The 22,822-nt window shown below is 51.7% G+C and overlaps 1 protein-coding gene across 1 annotated transcript; it reads right to left on the bottom strand.

Moving 5' to 3' along the window:
- Positions 1-1,273: 1,273 nt before the first annotated feature.
- Positions 1,274-22,677, bottom strand: LOC119106309 (mitochondrial basic amino acids transporter). The gene is made up of 5 exons (XM_037229927.1): positions 22,518-22,677; positions 16,773-16,861; positions 7,394-7,437; positions 4,296-4,379; positions 1,274-3,724 (listed from the first exon to the last, which is right to left on the bottom strand). Exons 2-5 carry the CDS (start codon positions 16,804-16,806, stop codon positions 2,468-2,470), a joined length of 1,419 nt encoding a protein of 472 aa, XP_037085822.1. The 5' UTR covers positions 16,807-16,861; positions 22,518-22,677; the 3' UTR covers positions 1,274-2,467.
- Positions 22,678-22,822: the final 145 nt, after the last annotated feature.

The raw sequence follows: 22,822 nt of genomic DNA, 5'->3' as shown, positions 1-22,822 counted from the left end.
TACTAGCCTTGGGTCTAGCAAGAAATAAAAAGAAATTGTGATGCTGTTACCAAACGTTTCAAGCGTAAGTTGGATAAGAAAATGATTCAAATAATCGTCCTCATTATATCATGACGGTGCTGCATTGGCATTACCCAGCGTTATTACTAAACTAACTGGTTCTGAAGTCCCAATGAAGTATGCTCCTAAAAAATGTTCCAAAGTTTGCTGCACTCTTTAATCACTATTGCCGGGATAGTTAAGGTCGCTTATTTTCAATGTAACGACTGATAATGTGAAACACCAGACGCTGGAGGCCTGTTGTGCCCATCTGCTTATCCAAGTGGCAACGACGAACGGAAACGAACGTGATTTGTCGAGGTGTGCGTTCCGCAAGTTGTGGATAGATCGGGCTGGAAAGTAAAACCGCAGAAAAACTTTGATTTGCCTTGTTGTTCCCTTATTAATTTGCCTTGTTGTTGCCTTATTGATTTGCCTTGCTGGAAGTGTAGAAAATATCAGTCATTTTTGGCATACTCTGGGCTAGCACATTTCACCCTGGAATAAGCATTACCCTGGTTAACAATTTCCATCAACCCTAATCTAGCCAAGCTTTGCATGACGTGACGTAACATGACTGATTACAAAGGCCTTTAGAAGATGTGTTTTTATGTCCATTACAATATTCTCTTCATCGATGTCTGAAGCGTCAGTGAAATTTTTCTTAGCTACAGCACCAGATTTCCAGATTCTTTTCTTGCCAATCGGAGCCCGAGTACTCAGTTACTGATTTGGTGTCCGAAACCTTAGTTCTCACGTTATAAGCTCAAGTCCAAGGCTGGGTCATCCGTACATTTACTTAGTCCGAGTCCCAGTGTCATAAATTTGGATGAATTTGGACCAAACTCGTATCTGCCGTGCCCATCCGTGCATGCTAGCTGGGTATTCTTTCACTTCCAGACCGTCAGTAGAAGCGCGCAGTTCAGATGACACGCGGTGTGGGGATGCCTTCTGGACGATGAGAGTCAACAAAAAACACCAGAACGTTCAAGGCTTGCCGGTTACATCGGCTGCTCAAGTCTACGAGAAAGCAGAAATTGTGCAAGATCTGTGGAATACACGTACCTGAAAGGTTATATCGGGAAAGCGATGGGATTGACTGGAAAAATGCATGCCTAAAACAGAGTTACATGCAATCTATCACTGTTTGCCCATGTAGCACCATTTGCATGGTCCGTGGAATCGCCGATGCGCAGGAATGGTCACACCATTCCGACACAAACACTCCTGCACACTCAGATCACCACTCCATGTTCATTTCTCCACTTCGAACTATCACCATTAGTTGCACATTGTCTGAGCATTAGCATGATATCACTCAAAACAACACATCAAACACTTTAAAATGGCTTGACATTAACAATAAAAGCACCTCCTCTTCCTCAGAACATCGCAGAAAACCTCAAAGCCCACGGTCTCCGACTCATATGGTGAGGACCACCGTCTGGCTTCACCATGCTCATGCAGCAGCCTTCCCACAACCAGCCCACGGTACGAGCGTGCAACGTGATTTGCCAGCCATGGGAGGCACAATGACGGGCACTAGCAGCCCCCACTGCGGGAGTGCATCATTGGAAAACCAACATTTCGCATACCGCATCAGGAAAAGCTACATATCGCATACCGCATCAGGAGAAGCTACATTTCGCATATCGCATCAGGAGAAGCTACATTTCGCATACCGCATCAGGAGAAGCTACATATGACAGACACAGATGTGAATCCTGACGGTCCACTACCCAAACCATTGTACACCCAGCCCTCGCATTTATGCAGAAGTAATGGTAAGAACGTCAATCCATACATCCCGTACAAAGAACAAAATAATTGCGCAAAAGAGCAAGGAATCGCTTCGCTTAGAGCAGTCTTGACATTTCATATTCAACTTTCAGCATGCCCAGGCCCACAAACCATGACAAAAGGGCACAAGGAGCGCAACATTTCCACACATGCTTGCCCGCCGCACCGTTTCCAAAATACCAAACGGTGGGCGACCCTGACTGGATTATTCCCTCGCCCCTAACCCCATTCCGACCCCTGGCCGTCAAACCATTCAACGCACAATACGCACTAACCAGCAGATATGCTCCTACATTAGGTCATTGCACGGTTGGCCGTACGGTCAGGTCAAATCCCGACCGTAAAAAAGAACAAAAAAAAAACAGGCATTCATTCAACATGGAGTACAAATGGACGGATTGGGACGGATGTGTTAGTTACCGAAATTGCAATCACCCGGTCGCGATGTTGACATTCGATCATAGTATTACGAGCATTTCCAGACGGCATCACAACCCTTATGGAAGGCATTGAAACCATGTGGAGAAAACTTACATCGATTGCGGGGCGTCACTGTGACAATTCGAGGACAGAACCGCGATCAAAGCAGCCGGCAGGGCACATCCACGCTTCTGTGCGCCCGGAGCCACTAAACAGCCGCTGTCTCCAATAATCTTGACATCTGGTCGTCGCCCACATCGTACTCGACGATGTGCGTGACGACAGTAGTCTCACGGCGCACGTGGCGGCAGGGTAGTACGTCGGTCTGCATCTCCAGTTGTTCCTCCTCCTCCTCGTCGCCATCACCGGCGGCTGCGGCGGGCGGCGCGGTGACAGCGGCTGTCCCGCCAGTGGCGCCGCCCTTCGGCTGCGCCTCGCATTCGGTCGGCTCCGGCGCCACGGGCGCCCTCTGCGCACTGATGGGCAGAGCCGACTGTCCGCCTGGGCCCAGCAGCTGGCCCTGCAGAGCCTCCACCTCGCGGTCCAGCAAGCAGCGCAGCTGCCCCAGCGCCATCTGGCCGTCCAGCCGGATGGTCGCCTTGCGCCGGCGCGCCGCGTCGCCACCGTCGCTGGTCTCGATCTGCACGGTCATCTGCGTGACGGTGATCTGCGGCGCGCCGAGCGAGCCCAGCGGGCCCAGCGGCAGCTGCTGGCCGAGCAGCTGCCGTCGTGGCGGCTCCTCAGGCAGCTGCAGCGACTCCTGGGCGGTGGCAGCGGCGCGCCTGCGCTCCTGGTTCAGCTCCAAGATGACGGACACCACGGCCAGCGTGACGGCGTTGGTGGGGAAGGCGCGGATCGAGGCCGAGTTAACACCGCGCACGAAGCCGCGCCAGCCCTCGCGCTGGAATGTATGGTGCACACAGTTGATGTAGCCCGAGTAGAGCTGGATGCCGGCCATGCCATCGGTCTGAATGCGCGTCTTGACCACGTCGATGGGGTAGGTGAAGACCCAGGAGGCGACGCCGGCCATGCCGCCCGCCAGCAGCATGTGAGACAGGCTCTTGCGCTGGTCACCGACCAGGCCGGTGGTGAGCAGTTCGTAGGTGCCGAAGTAGAGGCCGAAGGCGGGCACCTCGCGGGCCACGGTGATCCAGTAGCCGCGCATCAGACCACGCCAGCCGGTGCTGGCATACAGCTGGCGGCAGCAGTCCCACGGCGATCTGAAGAAGCGCCTGCCCATGCCGGTGGTGTCGCTCTGCACCTGCAGCTGGCTCTTGACCAGCTCCATCGGGCTGACGACGATCGCCTGGCAGCCGCCGGCGATCATACCCGCCCGGCACTGGGCGCTCAGGCAGTCCGGGTCTGCCATCAGCCGGCGCACGTTGCCCTGGATGCCGAAGGTGAGCGCGTTCACGGCCGCCACGCCGAACATGGGAGACGTCAGGCCGCGGTACAGGCCCCGCGTCTGCCAGCCGAGGGATCCCGTCAGGTAAGCGCCGCCTCCTCGGTTTCGGCGATCGCCTGACACGTACAGCAAATGAACACAATGCACACCACTCGGCAACCAGCGGGCGGCAGCAGGCAGCAAACAATGTGTGGCCATTTACTGCCGCCCGGAACTACATGTACATGAACTACATGTGCTCGCCAAGATGTGCTTATTCCAGTGTCTTGCGATTATGACACCGCTCATCATTAAACCCTATCACGCTCTGTTTTCGGACAATCGTCCGGCCCGAAACAGTATCTATGTGTTCGAATGCATGACGCTACACAATCGTTAGACACCAAACAATATGCAGCTAGCTGGGAAGCTGGCGCGACATCAAGGAGCTAAGTCTACCGCAGGTTAGGAGCCTGCTCGTATGCTGACTTGGCAAATTATGTGTAGTGGCAAGAGCATCAATGTATCATGGGCAGGCGGTAACTGAAGATAGGGCTGCTCCAAATTTTTCGATATTGCAAAGCCAGAAGTAGTGCGTGTGGATGCAAAATACGTGATCAGCAGCTTGACCACACAGCTGCGTAATACTTACTCCTTCTTTGACTAGAATACTGTGGAGACAGTGAAATGTTCCTCGATACGTCGGATTTCTTGCACATTGTGTCTGTATTCGCACCTGAAACATAAAGACTGCGTTAGAATCCAACGAATCGACCCGTTTACATCTCGAAGAAGTTTCGGCCGTGGTCCGTGGTTTAAGGCCTAGAGCTTGTTCTCAGTGTTGCTAGGCATGACAATCCTGTTGTGGCCCCATGGCGCCAACTCACAATGACGTCATAGGACTACTCTCTCTTACGATCAACAACCATGCCTGGCTAAGTGTCTGGCAGCGTGGTGTCTTCCCAACAGTCACGAAGGCACTTATGTTTCGTTTACAAATGGATTATGTAAGTAGCTTGTCCGTTCCGCCGGCCCCGTGTTGGGTACATCTCCGTCGGGCGCGCGTCTGCCTCCCCCGTTGGACGCGCTTGTGCTCTGCAGAAGCGGTGTACGAACAGGCGGCGACAGGTCAAGTGGAAGCGGCATGGTTGCCGGGGCAAAGGTCAGATAAAACAGGGCAGCCGAGACCAGCATTCCAGGCAGGCAAACACAGTGCACTAGACAGACCTATTCTGGCCTTTTTAACGATGATTCACCCTTGAACCATGCCGTTGCAATATGCCAAGGGATCAATAACTCCGGTAATATACCTTAACGCCACGTACGTACCTTTAAAAAATTAGGTATCAGCCAGTTATTGACAAAGCAGGCTCCTGTGGCCACGTCTAGCGCCACAGTCAATGTCAACGGGCCGATTAGCGACTGCTCCATCCATCCTGTTGGGCCATAGCCTCATGGTAGATGCTCAATTGCCCGGAAACAACCTGTCACAGAGAGATCTTCCTCTGGCGGCTGAACCGGGGGAGGCGGCGAGGGAAAAGGGTTCGGGCTGAAGCGCGCAGTAGGGAAGTTCACGGCCGGGGGTACCTGGCACGGAGAGGCCTTCCTCTGGCTGAGCCGGTGGGGAGGGGGAGGGGGGGGGGCGAGTGACCGGGGTCTGGTGTGAAGCACGTAGCACGGGGGTTCACAACCGAAGAGCCTGGTAGGGGTGCCTCGCGCGGCGGCGACCGGCACCGGTCCGAGCTGCGCCAATCAGATGAGCGCGCCGCTGAGGACGATGGCAGGATAGCCGCCACCCGGCGGCCAGCTATCAACTGATCACGACCGGCCTGACCACCGGCCACTGTGACGCAGGAGGGGAGAGAAACGCGTTTTTAGGCGGCCCCTGGCCGGCGCGGTCGGGGTCGGCCGTGGCGCGCCGAACGGCGGCGGCAGCAGCGCACGTGCCGCTCAGACCCCGGCTCGACACCACGGCCAGCGAGCTTCGGCAGAGCCTACACACATGGCTCTCAGGACATAGAGATCGAGACGGCATATGACAGCGTGGCTCTTAAGTCAGTTATGAGCAAGGGCATCTTATTTATGAGCCTTGGATATGCGTGTTGCGGAACGATGCCAAGAGATACGATGACCGAGACAGGAGCTCGGCAAAGGACCTCTGCGCCACAGCTAATAAAACCCGGGCATGTTTCATGCTTGCTTTGCAGCATGCCAAAGGAGTTGAAAAGCATTCCAGAGAAGTGAGCGGAATATCCCAACGCTCCTCTTTCGCGCTTTAAAAAGTGTACTTTATAACACATGCAGATTGCAAACTCTGAGCAAACACATGCCTCGAACCATACGGAAGTCGAGTGGTATTGCAGATGTCCTTCATTTCTGCCAGGCTAGGTGAGCCTTGACCTGTGCAGGCGACTTCCGATCGTACCACGAAACGTTCGAAATCCACCGTCCATTTCAGGCTAGGGCCCCAATGGCCGTCTTCGGCTGGGCACGACGGAGATTTGACCAATGAGCAGTGTGAAGAATACGGTTATGCAAACCTCCCTTGTCATTCGCCGAATCGCGCCGGCGCTGCTGTTGCCTCGCTGAGGATTTCTTAAGTGAATTCTAAAGGGAGGCCCTCGGCATGCCTGATGATGAAATATGTAGCCAAAGCAAGTCAGCAGGAGGCCATGCTGCAGGGTTGGCATGATGCATGCAGTTTTTGCCGAGAGGACACCGGCGTTCGCGTGTCATGAACCTATTCCAGTATATTCGAGAAAAGTTAACCTGCTTCACTTCTGATCCCACGCCCTATCTCCAGGTAACGCTAAACACCGTTTATTTTCCTTCCGTTGGCATCCAATTCGAAACGAATCAAAATCAACTGCAGTTAAGAATAATTTTAATTGGTATCCAATGCAAGACAAATCAGGATCAGATCAGCAAGGAATCATTTTAAGCATCTTTCATATTCACGGAAGACGAGGGCAAGAAGTACCCTAGTGCCCCAAGAAGTGTCAAATGACTCTTGCTCTCACTACCGAATGTGATTCCCAGAGAGGTATCGTGGTGCTCTCCAGAGCGCAAGCGGTGCCGCAAACCGGCTTTATTGGGGTCATCTGCATGCGAAGTACGCTCTGCCCTTGCAATTCCCGAACTCACTGGAAGAAACCGTGCAGTGATTGGTGGGCAAACCTCATCAATAGCGAATTGCTGTACCAAGAACCGAATTGCAATAGTTGGGAAAGGAGCTTGGACGGGAAAACCGCGTCGCTCAAAAAGGCAGTTCATTGGTTCTCAACTTTACCAGAGACTGTTGCATTTCGCAGGAGACGCATGCCGCAAGCTTGTCTTGCTCCTTCTAATGGAAATCCTTTCAGAAATTTCTCCCGGATCCCTACAAAAACGTTTAAGTTATGCTTAACTTATGAAGTCAGCAAGCATCTAGTTAAGCAACATGAGCCTAGTGGAGCCACCCAGACATCAAACTTTGGAACTACACCTTTTTACTATTTGTGCAACCCACGTCCCACTCCCAATATCTGTTTTGCACATAGCTGATCGTTGAACGCGTACTCATAATCACCACCCTGGTCCGTTTTGTACTCCGGGACTGGCTGAGTCATACGCGCAGTTGGTCACGGGTTTTCTTATTGCGCGTTGGGCTGTTGGCGGAAGAGAGCGCGGGCGCCTGTCCACTGTCATCACAGCACTGACATCATCACAGCATCAGCGGTGATGTTGATCAGGCGGTGATGTTGGACTCACCTTGACTGTGTCCAGGGGATGTCCTACAACCACGCCAGCCACTCCTGCAACACAACAAGATGCGGTCAAGCACTCACGAAGCCATGTAAAAAAGCGGAGGATAGCGAGGCCTCAAGGTGCCCGCCGTTTCGTCAACCATTTCCATTGGATGGCGTGACGTAACGTGATGCTCTGTGGCGGTACAGCAAGCAAGACAGACGATGAGGAAGTTTACGGACAATCGTGGGGAATTTTTGTGACCTGCTCTGCAGTGATGTGAGAAACACAAAGCTCTATAACGCCAAACACGTCATTGGTGTAATGCATTTTATAAGCCTCCTGCGACTTCGCTCGTGCATTGATGACCCGAGAGACCCCCGACCCCCGAGGATCGCGACCGGCAGTCGAGATAGGGCGACCTCAGCGGCTTTTAATATTCGTAATGCATGATACGCTGAGACCTCCCGATCAGAGGGACTTTGAAATACGTACATTCAACGGGTAAGATTTCCGTTACCCAAACTTCATGCTACCTGAGGGATTGTACCCATACCCACCCGGTACCCACTCCCGAATCAGCGGTATCCACTTGTTGTCCACCACTGATATTTTTACCAGCACTTAAATTCGAAATTATGAAGGAGTTTCAGGAAGCTTTGTCTACAAAGTCGATGTTTTTCGCTGATGAAAATTTGTGAAGGAGTGCGAATCTGATAATTTTGTTTTAAAAACATGCAGCAAAAGACATCGCGTGGTGTTTCTTGAAGTATACACTCCATGCTCGTGGACATCTTATCCATACAAAGGTTAGAGGGTTGCGCCCATCTCATCCACCCACCCACCCACCATTCATTTCCCAATCAAATGCGCCAAGTTGTAGACCACCAGTTTATATTTTCCAGCACTTCAAGTCACAATTACTTAAGGGTTAAAGGAAGCTTTGCCTCCAAACTCGCTCTTTTTCTTTGAACAGCAATTGCAAAAGTGGTGCGAATGTGGCTTCTTGTGATTAAAAAAAATCCCAAACGGTGACAGCATCTGGTATTTCTTGAAGTATCCACTCGACCTTCGTGAACGTCTTACCCACACTCGTATCCGTACATGTCATTTTCTCACAAGCTGAACCGAACCTAACCCACGACGACATAAGCAGGTTTACCCGCGATCCGAAGACCTCGACAAGGAAACAGTGCAGCCTGACAGATAGTCTTTTTGTTGCGCCTCACCAGTCGTCACGGTCGCTATTTACGTCTCGTAGCACGTACTAGCTCGTGGCTGTGCGTGAGTGCGCTGAGTGATGGCGCCGCCCATGATCTCACAGATTTACACAGCTCCAGGGCGGCGTGACGATAATGGGCGCGTCTGCGTCGAATAAGTGTAAGCATTCGGACTGATGTGAAGTCGATAAGGTTAACTTTGATTCATAAAGCTTGATCATGACACCCGCAAAGACGCCCCTTCGACGAGGAGGCCTACTGTGTCGCATGGACGGGCTTCTCGGCAATAGGCACTTTCTCGGTACACAGCAGGCCACGGTAAGCCAGTGTCTGCTCTGTACGATGTGGTGCGAAGCACTGCTGTGATGCCCGCGCTTCGCCTCCGCAGTAGCAGCCGGTGACCAGCATGCTCGACCGGCAGCTTCTGGGTCAGCTGTTTAATCTGGTTTACTGCTGAACTGGCAACTAGCGAGCTCCTGCTGCGGTAGCGGGCTCCGGTACAGTCTGTGGCCTCCTCTGGTCAGTCGGGCCCGCTGGCCCGTCAGCTCCTCCAGTCTGCCAGCTCCGCCAGGCCGTGGGCTCTGCCAGTCGCTGACTCGGCTCGGCTCCAACAGCCAGGCTGAGACCGGCCGCAGCGCCGCCGCCGCGAGAGCCCGGCCGCCGCGTGGAAACTTCCAGACCGGCGGGCGTGGGTCGGCCTGCCATCAGATACGGCGACCAGTCGGGCGGCCGATCGGAACCAGTCGGCCCCGCCGGCCGCGCCAGCGCCGCGGACCGGCCAATTAGCGGGCAGCGCCTGCTCCGGGGCCGGTTACCATACCGTGGAACACCGTCGTCGCGCCGTCGCCGGCGGCGGGGGCGTCGGCCGCGACGACGGCGCACCGTCCCGACGGAGCAGATGTGCTGGCCACGTGCGCCGCCCACGGCCACCGGAAGACGTGCACCCGGGTGTTGACATGTGTCTCCAACGGCGACGGGGGAGACGCACCGATCAACCTCCTATGGTGGCAAAGGGACGCGCGTAGCGAAGAGGCGTACGGTCAGCGGATTTGCTAGCACTCATGTCTCGCATGGAGACAACCAGCGCGTGCTGATGATATGTGTCCCCCATGACGACGTGGCGGGCGTGTTGACGCCGCGTGACATGAACTGACGTCGAGACAGATCACCGTGGTGACAACGCGTATCTTCCATAGTGAAAGGTGGCGCATGCCGGCTACATGTACCGTGCTATGTGCCTTGTGGTACTGTATACTCTGGTACCGTATACCACGTGGTACCATGCACGATGTGTACCACGTGAAGACAGACGCACAGACACCACGCGTCGTCATGTGATGTGCAGACGGAGCGAGCGCGCAAACGACGCGCGGTTGCCTGCTCGAGTCATACCCGATGTCATGGGAACTACCGAGAAAATCAGAGTTACCAAACGATTGGGACGAGGCATTAGTATCAAAACGATGTAATTATTCAGAATATCGCCCTCGCCTTTTGTGTTGGTATGTGCATGTTTTGGCCAGCTGTATAGTCCTTAGAATGACTGGAGAATGTCTGGCTTTCAGTCAAGCATACGTCACGTCCTGAATGTTCTCCTTGGGATCCTCCTCGGCTCGTATCCAAACCAGTGTCTTCTGATTGGGAGCCCAGTGCTCCACCAACTGAGATAGCCGGGGAGGACAATCTATCGGTGTAAGAACTGTAAGAACTTGGAAGTCGTTGATCTCCTGGATATTTATATGTTTTCCTTGCTGAATTGGGCGCCATATTGGGCTGGCGTTTATACTTGGCTTCATGATGGGATTGTTAGTCAATGCAATGTACGCTGCCTCCTCGATCTTTGACTTTCCAGCATTACTCTCTGTCGATGATGGTGGCCCCATCCAGTACTAATCGGTGATCGATGTCTGACCATGCACGCTCTCCCACGCCAGACTTCAGAGTCTCTCACAGGACGGCTGCCTTTCCGTGCTCCTCCAGCTTGGCCGACAGAGGGCGACTCGTCTCTCCTTCATAAGACCTGCCACAGCTGCATGGTATGTCGTATGTGCAGTTCGCCGTGCGTTCATTATATGCCGGTGGTCTGACTTTGGTAAACGTTCTCCGCAGCGTTGAGCTGCTTCTGAAGAGTACTCTGATATTGCACCGCCCATAGATTCTTTTAAATTTCTCTGGCAAACTTTTCTTATATGGTAATGATACCGTCGCTGCTGGATTTTCCTTTGGCCTCGCTGCCTGGTAAGCATTCTCTTTGGGTTTTCCGTCCGTGAAGTCTATCGGGCGACAATGGCATTTACGCGAAGCGTGAAACGTTGTGTACATATTAATATACCAGACGGGAAAGATAGTCTGGACAATCACTCCATCCGTGATATCGAGAAACCGAGTTTTTGAAATACATGCATCCTTGTTTTCAGTGCTTTAAACATATTTCAGGGTGTTTTAAATCTAACGTGGAGATTGATTGAATCTAACGTGGAGGCTCAGACAAACATTAAGGAACGAAAGTGATTACAAACTCCATCAATCTCCACATGTCGACGGAAGAGACGTGCTGATGTCAAATCACTCCGATTGCTACCACAGAGACAATCTGACACATATCTCTCCAAGAGCGACAAAGAGGTCACGCTGACTACGCACACCTCCAATGATGGTAGCTCCGATAAACTATGTTGTTTATGGCACACATGACCGTATCTCCATACAGAACAGGTTAATATCATCGCGCTTCTAGATCAAGCATAAATTATGACCATATTACAACACCTTACGACAAGAGATAGTCATCCTGTCTTCCCGAGCTTTAATATATCTTAGATAGGTGCACCAATCTAGGTCATGCTTTATGCGTCACCCGTAAATATTACAATTACTGGGTCCGACACACCCCGGGACCTGGAGGGTGGCATCTGAACACTTCTAAGTGGAAGGAGTCTTGACTCCGTCGCCTCAGTTGTAACCAACAGGCGTTGCTCTCTCCAACGCTTATGGTAACTTCACGTATATCCCACAAGCACCCAGTGATCTTAAATGGGCGCCGAATGCAGAGTTTGGCGGTTAACTCAAACCTACCCAAATATTCCTAGCTGCATTCAGTCCATCTGGTCATCCTTGTCCATCTCACATGGATGTGCCGGCTTCCGTGTCCCGTGTCGGTGGATTTAGACACTCGAAGAAGTGAGAGGCACGTCAGGACACTTAGTCCCATCCAGCTGGCCAGGAAAGCCCGATCACTAAGGTTTCCTGGAGCTGAGTCCGGCCCCAGCCTCTACGGATGCGAGTGGGGAGGGAGAGGGACAGAGCACGTGGAGCCTAGCCGAAGCCTCTGCGGAGGCTGATGGGGAGGGAGGGGAGCCCGCGGAGTCCGGCCGACGCCTCTGCAGAGGCGGGCGGGAGGGTGGGGAGCCTGTGGAGTCCGGCCGAAGCCTCTGCGGAGGCGGGTGGGGAGGGAGGGGAACAAAGCCTGTGGAACCCAGCCAAAGCCTCTGCAGAGGCGGGTGGGGAGGGAAGAGAGCCTACGGAGTCCGGCCGAAGCCTCTGCGGAGGCAGGTGGGAAGGGAGGGGAATCCGCGGAGTCCGGCCTGTGCCTCTGCAGAGGCGGGTGGGGAGGGTGGGGAGCCCGCGGAGTCCGGCAGAAGCCTCTGCGGAGTCTGGTGGGGAGGGAGGGGAGCCTGTGGAGTCCGGCCGAAGCCTCTGCGGAGGCGGGTGGGGAGGGAGGGGAGCCTGTGGAGTCCGGTCGACGCCTCTGCAGAGGCGGGTGGAGAGGGAGGGGAGCCTATGGAGTCCGGCCGACGCCTCTGCAGAGGCGGGCGGGGAGGGAGGGGAGCCTGTGGAGTCCGGCCGACGCCTTTTCAGACGGGCGTTGGAGCAGATTAGTGTTCGACTCGAGCTCAGCCACAAATCATCGGCTTATGAGTCAGTTGTTTTGAAGTGAGTCGTGAGCCGAATCGGCTCACTAGGAAAAATGCCGCTTTAAGTCATGAGCTGAATCATATTCTTCGTAACTTTCATGCGCTGAATCGTGAACCAACCATTTCTAACAATTTTGTGAGTGAGTCATATGGCTTAACAGTAAATGGTAACATGAGGAAGCACAGTATACCCCAGACAAATTCACACCTTATTTTGGAGTGTTAGAATAAACAGCATGCAGCATTAGATATCAGGCTTTTTGTAATGAGTGCACAAAGTTGGTATTGCAATTTCTAAGCGGCAGTCACATCTTGTTAAACCTCAACTAAAACTTGCCAACTTTCAGCCAGAAACGAGAGAATTTTACATGGTACAAACATCCTAAATACCTATGTCATATGCCAAAATCAGCGAAGGGCTGTCTGCTGCGATTCAACGCACACGATGAGACTGAAGTGAGTCGAATCAAAACAGTTGCAACGGCTGTGAGTCATGCGCTGAGTCGGATCCCAAAATCCGTGAGCCAGCCGTGAGCCGACGCAAAAATTAAAATCGAACACAAATCTACTTTCGGTGGGGGGGGGGGGACGACAAAGCCTCCTACGAGTCCGTACCTAGCCCCTGCGGAGGCGGGCGGGGAGGGACGAGGAAGAGGCTGCAGAGTCCGTCCCCGGCCTCTGCAGAGGCGGGTCGGTAGGGAGGGAGGGAGGGAGGGCTACAGACCCGGCGGCGCCGTCCGCTCCGGACCTGTCTGACCGGTCCGATGGTGGGGTCGCTGGGTGGACAGAGCCCCCAGCGGTCAGCGAGCACCCCGTGCTCGTGGCCGGCAACCATACCATTCCGCTCTCCTCAGAGCAGGATATATTCATAATAATCTTAACTCTTAATGCAGGATAACATCATGCAGCAGCCTGCTTCCTTTAAGTCGTAACAAATGTATCAGTATGCGATGCGGGTACATGCATAGCGATAGATAGCGTCTGAAATACGAGGCCAGCCAAATACTGACTAACTCGTTGCTTTTGCATCTCAAAAACATGGATGAGCAGGGACAGTCTCAGCAAACAGACATGCAGCGTTCATGGTTTTCAGAGCTCTTCAAGAGCAGACTAGTGCATGGGAGCACAGGAAGCATCATAGGTTACCCTCCGATCAAATTTCATCCTATTTCGCCGTCTGCTATTCAGTTGACCTTCAGCGAACTGACAGGTGCAACTAAGCCGCAGGATTTTCACAAAGCCTTCAAAGGAGCTGTTTTTGACGATGGCCACAAAAGGACATGTTTCGAGCTCTCCTCCGATGACATCCGATATCGTTTGTCCACAGTCACCAGTGACCCTGGAAGCGGTGGCAACAGCGACACCTGCCGAGCTGCTGAGGCAGACAGCGAGCTGGCGCCAGCGGCACCGGAGGACCAGCAGCGGACTGGAGAGACAGCGGTGTTGACGCCTCTTTTATACTTCAGAGTAGGTCCACTTCACTTTATGTAGCACCCAGGCAACAGGGAACTCTGATCACCGGAGATCTAATTGTAATATTAGCCGTGCTTCTGGGAAACAGCGGAAGCTGTGATGTTAGGGAGAGGCACCAACCGTGCTTCTGGAAAACAGCTGAAACTGTGAGTCTGAGGAACGGCATCAACCGCGCTACTGAAAACAGCTGCAGGCAGATGCCTTCCGCTGATTTCATCTCGAGCTGATGACAGATGTTCCATAAATAACTGTCATATCGAATCCGAGCCGACAGGTCGACGGGTGGCGAGGTGGGTGCCAGAAGGTCGGCGGCAGGGCCTCACAATCGCCGCCGAACCGGCCGAGCCGCTGCGCACTGGACGGGCCGCAGGCGCCGCCGGACTCCGCGACTGCGCCACAGTCAGCGAGGTCCGAAGCAGGAGACGGTCCCTGTCCCGGGACTGCACCGCTGCCGGCGAGGTGTGGAGCAGGAGTCGACCCCTGTCCCGGAACTGCGCCGCAGCCGGCGAGGTGCTGAGCAGGAGTCGGTCCCTGTCCCGGGACTGAACCGTCACAGAGGCAGTCCTGAACATGGCACAGAGGCCAGCTCCGGGACTGCGTCGTTGGTGAAGAGGTGCTGGACAGGGTAACGAGTCCAGCTCCGGGGCTGCACCGTTACTGAAGAGGTGCTGAACAGTTTGCCGAGTCCAGCCCCGGGACTGCGTCTTCGCTGAAGGAATTCTGAGCAGGGTATCGTGTCTAGCTCTGGGACTGTGTCTTCGCTGAAGGAATTCTAAGCAGTGTATCGTGTCTAGCTCTGGGACTGTGTCTTCGCTGAAGGAATTCTAAGCAGAGTATCGTGTCTAGCTCTGGGAAAATGTGCCGCTGCTGAAGGAGGTGCTCAGTGACATAACGAGCTTAAACCCAGATTTCGCCGAAAAACTTCCAGGAGCTGGGCATTGCTCACCGGCTATTTCTCCTAGGGAATAGCCGTGGAGGTGCAGTCAACTCCTCTCCTGACTGTCGGTCAGTGGTTGAGGTCTGGCTACTGCGTCGTCTCTTCGTGGTGGCGAGCCTGCTCTCGTCCCAAGTAAAACTGACGTAAGATTTCTATATGGGTAAGGATGAAACATGTTCGCTCTGCCGAGGAAGCTATCGTAATAAACGCATCATCGCTGGTTCTTTTTGTTAACTACTTAACCCACACAATGAATCGTCGTTTCTCATAATACAGACTAGTAGGTGGGGGAGAATTCATGCGACACCCCTGGTGTTTTCAAAATGATGAAGATATAGCTTATATATTTCGTATTTACACGCCTAGTGCAATATTACAGTGTGATATAATATTATTTCATTATGACATTATCATCGTATAATATCAATGAAGTTGCATCTTAGTGGAAAGCACCAGTGGATTGGTGTCAACCAGGTCTCGCTAGTTGTGCTAGTTTTGATGCTGTACGTTTCACGATTGAACCCATTATGGCAGGTCAAAGGTCGAATTTCCCAGAAAATCGCACTTTTTCAAGTTTAAAACCCCATTTCTACGAGACCATCCCTTACGGTAACGCAAAGCTTAATCAGGTGTTTTTGTTGTTCAATTCTGAGTACAATGGTGTATATCGATACGTGTGCTGAGCATAGATTTATGATGCTCAAAACACATGGCTATATGGCTCCATTAATGCAGCAATATAGTACCACCGCGCGCGTTCCGCGGTATTGTCGATTGCCGCCTGTCATCCGCACCAGTTGTAAATCACCGTGTAGTGTTCCTCAAGCACCGCCGCTGCTCTGAAACCAATAGTGACGGTTTCGCCAAAAAGGAGGAGCTAGGAACACGTCTTGGGTGTCACGACACGCGCAATGGATGATCTGGATGCGATTGCAAAACATGCCGGAGAGGTATCTTTTAAAAAAGCTTTAATGACGGTTGCATCAACCCCACTTTCATGGCAAGGGTAAAGATAACAAACGCGAATGATTAGAGCCGCCACTTAAGTCCCGGATCTGGTCCGGCGTCGAGAGAGTACCTGGCCTGTACGGATGGCCAAACTTTGAAGCTCAGTAGTTTTTGTTACGGATAAAATTGAGTCTCGTTCAGATAAAATTTCAAATGGTAAGAAAGCGACATAATGCTGACTTGAACTGGAATCTTTCTTATCCGAAAACGATGAGCGTATGCGGGGTGGGATGCCCCTGACTCCTCGGGGGCTTGTCTTTTAACACGAGCGGCCCCCTCGACATTGGCGTACGTGTTCTTTAACACGAGGCCGGCTCAGTTGAGAGTCAATTTGCAGTAATTTAAGGTGTCCTCATAACTGTCAAGCTCGGCCTCAAACCAACTTTACAGCCTGTCTGGAATAATGGTTAACCGACATGCGACATTTGTCATATCTTCCCATCTTCCCATCGATGAAGAAAGGTAAGCGCTCAAGTAATTTGAAAGGACTCAGTAATTTCATCATTGTTTTCTGATTGCTAGTAACACCGGCAATCGCGACAGGCTGTAAAGCATGTGAAAGTGAGTCTATTGGGCATGCTCCCTAATATTCGCACTGGCGTAAGTGCACTTCCCTATAGCAATTAGAGGGACCCGGGAGGCCTTTTTCAACTGTGCGCCTACTCCCCGTCCCAACCGCGCCGGCTCCCTCTGCTCTGAATGCGCGTCAAGTCAAAACGGAGCCAATATCTCCCACCGGCCTTGACCCGGGATCTGAGACGGTCTCCGGGGCCGAGGTCGCTTGACTCCCGATCTCCTGCCGTGGCCTGGACGTGTGTTTTACAGGCGCGTGCCCCGCGCTGTCGGCTCACCTCCAACGCAGCCGGCCGCGAAATCCGTCGCCATTTTGAGGTCCTGTTGCCGCTTGAGCCTCGACTGTGGGTTAGTCGGTCTCGGCCTCCTGGGAGACAGAGGTGGCCGTCAGACAACAGCACTCGTGGCTTGCAGGCAGCAGGCGTAATCGTCGGAAAGCAGGAATAGTTGGCAGACAGCGGACGAAGCTGGTTTAGAACGAACGCGGCTGGCAGACAACAGAGGCAACTGGCAGACAACAGACGTGGTCGATGGATGGTGGACGTGGCTTTGTGAAAGCGAGCATGACTTACGCGAAGGGGGATGCCAACGCTGCTGCCAGCACGGGACGGCAACACCAGTCCGCGCCCGTTCATAGTGAATGAGCACGCGAACTCAGCTAGTAAAAGTATATTTTTATATAGTGCGATCTCAGATCTGGAAAATACTTCGTCTTTATGGTTATATCGTGCTTTGGTTCACAGCTATTAGAACTCTGTGTCCAGCCGTTCTCCGTCGGTGACAACGCCGGAGAATAAGGTGATAAAGAACACAGGCCCCGTAAAACGACGACAACTCTGTGGTCATGATGCACTTTTATCACAACTGATTTTTTTAAGAAATACAATTTTGATTAATAATTTTCTAAATTAATAATCAATTGAAGTACAATTTTTAATAAAAAAGTTAATTCAAAATCTAAACGTAAAATGGTAGCCGCGCAGTACGGGGGCGATCAGAGTCGGCCGGGCCGGCGCGGCGGGCTCGGCGGCCCGGGCGGCCGGCTCTGCACGCTACCCAGCTCCCTACCGGCCGGCCCGGCCCGCGCCAACACTACCAGCTGAAGTCATTGTTTGGAAGCTGACAGCGTCGCGGATATCAGCCTTGTTCTCCACTCACAAGGGCACCGGGGATCTCCGTTGTGGCTTAAGTAGCGGCGTTAGATTGGCCTGGAAAGAAGGTCCCACACCCAGTGATTTTGAGAAGTTTTGGTGCTTCAAAAACCCAGATTTGCGTTTACGCGTGGAAAATGAAGCATATACAGACACGTGAAAGGGTACTTCCTGTTACCAATGCGCTTCTTTTTTATCGCTGTTTGCGTCTGAGGCTTGTATCAGTCGGTGACAAGTATAAAATTGAAATGCAAGGTAACGCCGGATTCTCCAAACTTGCTTCCCTGAATCCCTGTGGTGTGTAGTTGCATGCACTAGCGACACTCATTCAATGTATGTGGTTTCTTAATAACCAAATCAAGAAGCTATGGTTATATCAGTAAACCATGGCTGCACTATCGTGAAACTGACTACAAAAACTGTATGCTCATTAGAAAATGGCTCGTAAGTGGTTATAAACTGCGTCAACTGCCCGGAAACACGTGCTCGAGTGAGGTCATCTGAATAACATACCAACTAGCTGACGTTGATGGAATGGAGCAAAAACAGTGTGCTACAGTCTGCCAGATTTAGTAAACTTTTTGAAACCACGACAGCATTCCTTATTGCATTGCTACAGCACCACTTTATCACACAGCCCGTCAAGCCCACTATCTCGAGAAAACCAAGCTCACCTTTACCCATACGAGGCAGCTGTTTTGGCAGCATTCTCCGAAAACGGTTTTATTGTTTTTGAAAATTCAGTCCAAGGCTACCACTGGGAAAACGCCTCAGCTACTATTCATCAGGCGGTGACATACAAAAGAGGAAAATGGTAAGACATCCAAAAGCTACTGAACCATGAACGACATTATGCAACACAGCACGGCGACAGTGTGCAGATTTCATCACGGCAAAGGGTCATGCGCTGACATCGGCGGGATTGTAAAGCATTTCAGAGCAAGAGCAGGCCAGCAGTATCCAGAGTCTGAGGTCATCACACCAACAGCAATATTTGTCCCCTGTGAAGGTAACTTGACAGACGAGGTAAGATATGAAAGCAAAACTTCCTATGTGCCCTTTGCCAAATATCCCGAAGTAGAGAAACGACAATGAAAAGGACAAGACAAGCTCAGTGCATGCAATTTTATAGATTCACGGCATATACAAAAATGTGTTTTTCCCATTGAAACTTACAAAAGAATAATATTCAGTTCCATGCTCATCTTAAGTTGTTTCAGCTCAGTCCGCACTACTTGGCCTGGCAAAACATCGTATGACAACCGGAAGCCACGGGTTTCCTGCGACAAGGCGAGTACATATACCATGCCCTCCAATTGCACTTCGCTCCTACCGCGTTATTATCGCCTTTTGGAACCGCGCTGCATCACCTCATATACTAATTCACCGCTAAGACCACTGCGTAGAACATCGCTGCCACATGCGACTTCCAGAACAAAGTACAGCACCATCTATCTTGACATCCACTGCACACACAATCCGAGACAACGGATCGCATTGTCATGTGAATACTCCTGAACGAACACAGACACATCGAAGCGCTTTTGCTAGGGAGGGAGTAGGGAAAGTTGCATTAGTTTTTTCCTCTGAGTGTCCTCCTGCTTAAACTACTGAGGATAGGACTAAGATTCGTGTATCTGCAGACAGCTGAAACCTTGATCTACGTATGCCACGGTGAAGTTTTTGAGAGAGCGTCTCTGTTTTTTGGTAAGCTTCTCAATGCATCCGTTTCAAATGCGACAACCTGCCTCACTCCGTGGTAAATTGCATCATATCAAATGGGAAACCGTGCTGTTGTGTTTTTCATGGGGCAAGCTCAATGTAAGTTAGCTGAATTCGTTACAACTTGCAGACCAAATGCGCTCGTCTGTGCTGCTTCATGATTCGTCGTGATTGCGAGAAATGAAAAATACTTGCCCTTTTCATCAGTCTGTGTTCGTTTTGCGACCATTGCCACCTCGTTTTCGGTTGCTCGGGTGGAAATTAGTGGATCTACATAGGTAATATAACTGTAGACTTGTCTAGATGAGGATAAGGCATGACAATCATGCCAATAAATCAGTGGCAGTGCGTCAGTTAGTGACATATTGCTGGTACATTGTGTGCTCCATGCACAGCTGACACATTTCGCATCACCCAAACATTTTAAAAGAATGTGCGCGCAACCCTGAAATTCTAGGGCGTCAACATGTTTTGCAGCATGTACCACCGTACTTCCCATCCACTTAGAATAGCCTTCAAATAGGGATAGGTATGCCGCAAGCCTTCACACGCATTTACACCCATCGCTATAGTTTCCAGCGATGTACGAACAAAATTGTCTCGCTCGCTCCAAATCACGTGCACGTATGAGGCTGGAGGAGCAATGAAAGATAGCTCTCTGATAGCTCTGAGAGTAAGCTCTCAGTGAGCTGGTGGGTCAGCTGAGTGACTCAATTTGGAACAAATTGCCCCGATACTACTTTACTCGGGACATAACGCAACTCACCCCACTCTTCCCTGCAGAATGTGTAAGTTCTCCTCTTACATCTGGAGCGGACCATTCGTCTTTCTTTGGATTTCAAAGCGTGCGGAAAACGAAGCTACGGTGTGCTTCAGCCTCAACACAGACTTCAGTCGGGCTGAGAGTCGAGTGTTAACCAGCGCCGACCTGACAAGGCCCTCCGGTCACGATCCGGACCTCCGACCACCTCAGATGGCGCAGGGCGCATCAAATATCGATAGGATGGTCTCCAGTGCCGGGGACCGATGCTCAGTCACTGGCGACCCTCTCCTCATCAAGGATCGGACTCAGGCCAGTGCCGACAGTGTTCACCATTGGACCTGTTCCCCTCCCCTGTTGATTGCCGAACGCTTGTTTGGTAACCGTTAACCTGGATGCTGCGTTACTGGTAACTGGAAGTTTTGTGCATGCTTAATGATAACAACTTTGTTTGATATGCTGGCAAAGTGCTCCCGCGTACATTACGGTCTAACGTGCATCTGTTTTTTACCATACAAAGATGACTTATTGCATGCGGTCCGCACGAAAGAATATCTACAAAAAAACGGTCTCGTTCCATTGCATTCACTTATTTGGTTTCCAGGTGGCCATTTGACGAAACAGGTCTCTCTTTTTTCAGATGCTGAGTATGTGTCGTGCATTTTTTAAGAGGAGCGTGCGCAGGATTTTGTGATGGAGAGGCAAAACTCCAGGTTGTGTTTACCACCGCAGACCGCGAAATTTGTTGCGTGACACTAAAGCACCACGTGCTATTGATGTACTTAACTCCACGTATCAACGCAGAATGCATTAGTATTGACATAAGTCGCGCGGGTATTAAAAGAAATGTTTCACATTTGAATATATTGCAACGGGCAACAGGCATGTTAAAACAATCTCACTTAGAACTTTTGGTATACGTTTGAAGTGGAAAGACTGCTCCAGGCAGCACGGTGCTCTGTTTAGCAAATATGGTCCTCAATGCGTCTTGATCTGATTAAGTCATCCTACCTTGAACAACATTGATTGAGAACCAGTTGACTGCCGTTTTATCTTGAAATCGTGCTCACGAACGCCAGATATGAACGCCACGACAATTATATTTTTATGGGCCTTGGTCGTCCCATGGCTTATGAAATGGCAGGACTTTAATGACGTTATGATGACGCCATGAATGCTAAGATGACTTTGAAATACTCTCCTTGATATAACTTTCCCCATTTTCGCGGATGTTTAGCGCAGAAAATAAGGGATATTAAGCTTTAAGTAGAGCAGAATTACGAATAGCACAAAAAGGTCATCAAGGTGGCCATTTTAGTTCCAAGCCGCGTACAAATGTGGATCACTTCCTTCAGTGCATGTGAAATGATAAGGAACACACACCAGAAAGGGTGTCAACGTGACGGTAAAGCGGTTGGTACATGCGCTGAAATATGCTACTCATGCACATTACGCATGGTCGTAAATGATATTACAGTTTCCAAAGCTGTATGAAATTAATCGCGCAACCTAAACTTTTGAGAGACGGTCGATTCATTAACCAGACCACGCGGCAAAAGACCCAACATCGCAGAAATCGTGAATATGCGCAAGTTTGATTTGGTGGGATTTGCTTGTGTTGGACACTACAGGCGTACAAAAAAATATGTACAAGGTTAATTAGCCGATGCTGCCCGCCTTCACTAGTGAGAGGGACGACCACCGTCCAAAACACTTTCAGACCTGCTAATGATCCCTGGATCAGAATCTAGACCCCTGGGTGTATTACGCCTTGACCTTTTCCATTCGGCCTTGCCTGCAATACAGCAATTTCGGCGCACCTCATCACGGGCTATTCCGATCAACGTCGCCCCAGTTTCAAATGCATGGGGCTTTCAAATGTTTGTCCTTACAGTCAATGCGTAACCAATTCCATGGCATGAATAGAGCTAACTCGATTCCTGTTTTCCACTGGATGAGCCGTTCAATGTTTAAAGTGGTTGGAATTATTTCGGAGCAAGTCCGGACAAGTTTTGATTTTTACCGTCTGGCACTTGATTGAATTCAGAGATGCCCTATGCCTGAGAGGCCACTTGGACAAAAATCCTGTATGGATTTCAGGTGTTGGTACATCCCGTGGCCAAGTAGTCTGTGAAAGTCATCGCGATAGAGAGCAGCGACTCCAGGACCGGGACCTTCTCCTCAGGGTACGCATCTTGAGGCTGTTTTGCAGTCCAGGCCCACAACTTACCGCTATTATCCCTACGTGGCAGGTAAAATTGCATCCGACACTTTAGTGGCAACCACACCGAGGGCCGTTTTGCGCGGGTGGTCGAAGGGTCACCGCGCGTATTGCGTGTCAGCCCACTTTCGCGGCACATCACGTTGTGACATCGCAGCAGCCCACTTACCCGGTTTAAGTTTGATTTTGCCCGCTGTCTGGGCCCGGGTGGTGCAAAAGTTGGCCGTCGTGGCGGCGTCGTTGTCGAACGGGCTGGAGAATCGGCTCGCCCCTCACCGAGAGCGTGGACGCCCCGCTGTCCACGGCGTTCCACCTTTCACGCCGTCCGACCCAGCCGTCCGATTAATTCGCCAACGGAGACCGCAACCCGCGCCTGGCGGCCGACCTCCGGCGCCGGTGGTTGGATTGGTGGGTGTGTGCCCGGCGCCAGCCAATCAGCGCGCGTCGTCCGAACCGGCCCGCCGCCGCCGCCGC

Source organism: Pollicipes pollicipes, unplaced genomic scaffold (genome assembly GCF_011947565.3).
Source record: "Pollicipes pollicipes isolate AB1234 unplaced genomic scaffold, Ppol_2.1 Scaffold_2555;HRSCAF=2994_pilon_pilon_pilon, whole genome shotgun sequence".
NCBI lineage: Eukaryota > Metazoa > Arthropoda > Thecostraca > Pollicipedomorpha > Pollicipedidae > Pollicipes > Pollicipes pollicipes.
This window is presented reverse-complemented; position numbering and strand designations above follow the sequence as displayed.

What these genes read in the sequence shown, in the direction of transcription:
- LOC119106309 (XM_037229927.1), bottom strand. Translation starts at nt 16,806, where the DNA reads ATGGCGACGGATTTCGCGGCCGGCTGCGTTGGAG. An exon ending in CGCGGCCGGCTGCGTTGGAG is followed by an intron (nt 7,438 to 16,772) that starts GTGAGCCGACAG and finishes GTTGTGTTGCAG; the next exon opens with GAGTGGCTGGCGTGGTTGTA. An exon ending in ATCCCCTGGACACAGTCAAG is followed by an intron (nt 4,380 to 7,393) that starts GTGAGTCCAACA and finishes TTTATGTTTCAG; the next exon opens with GTGCGAATACAGACACAATG.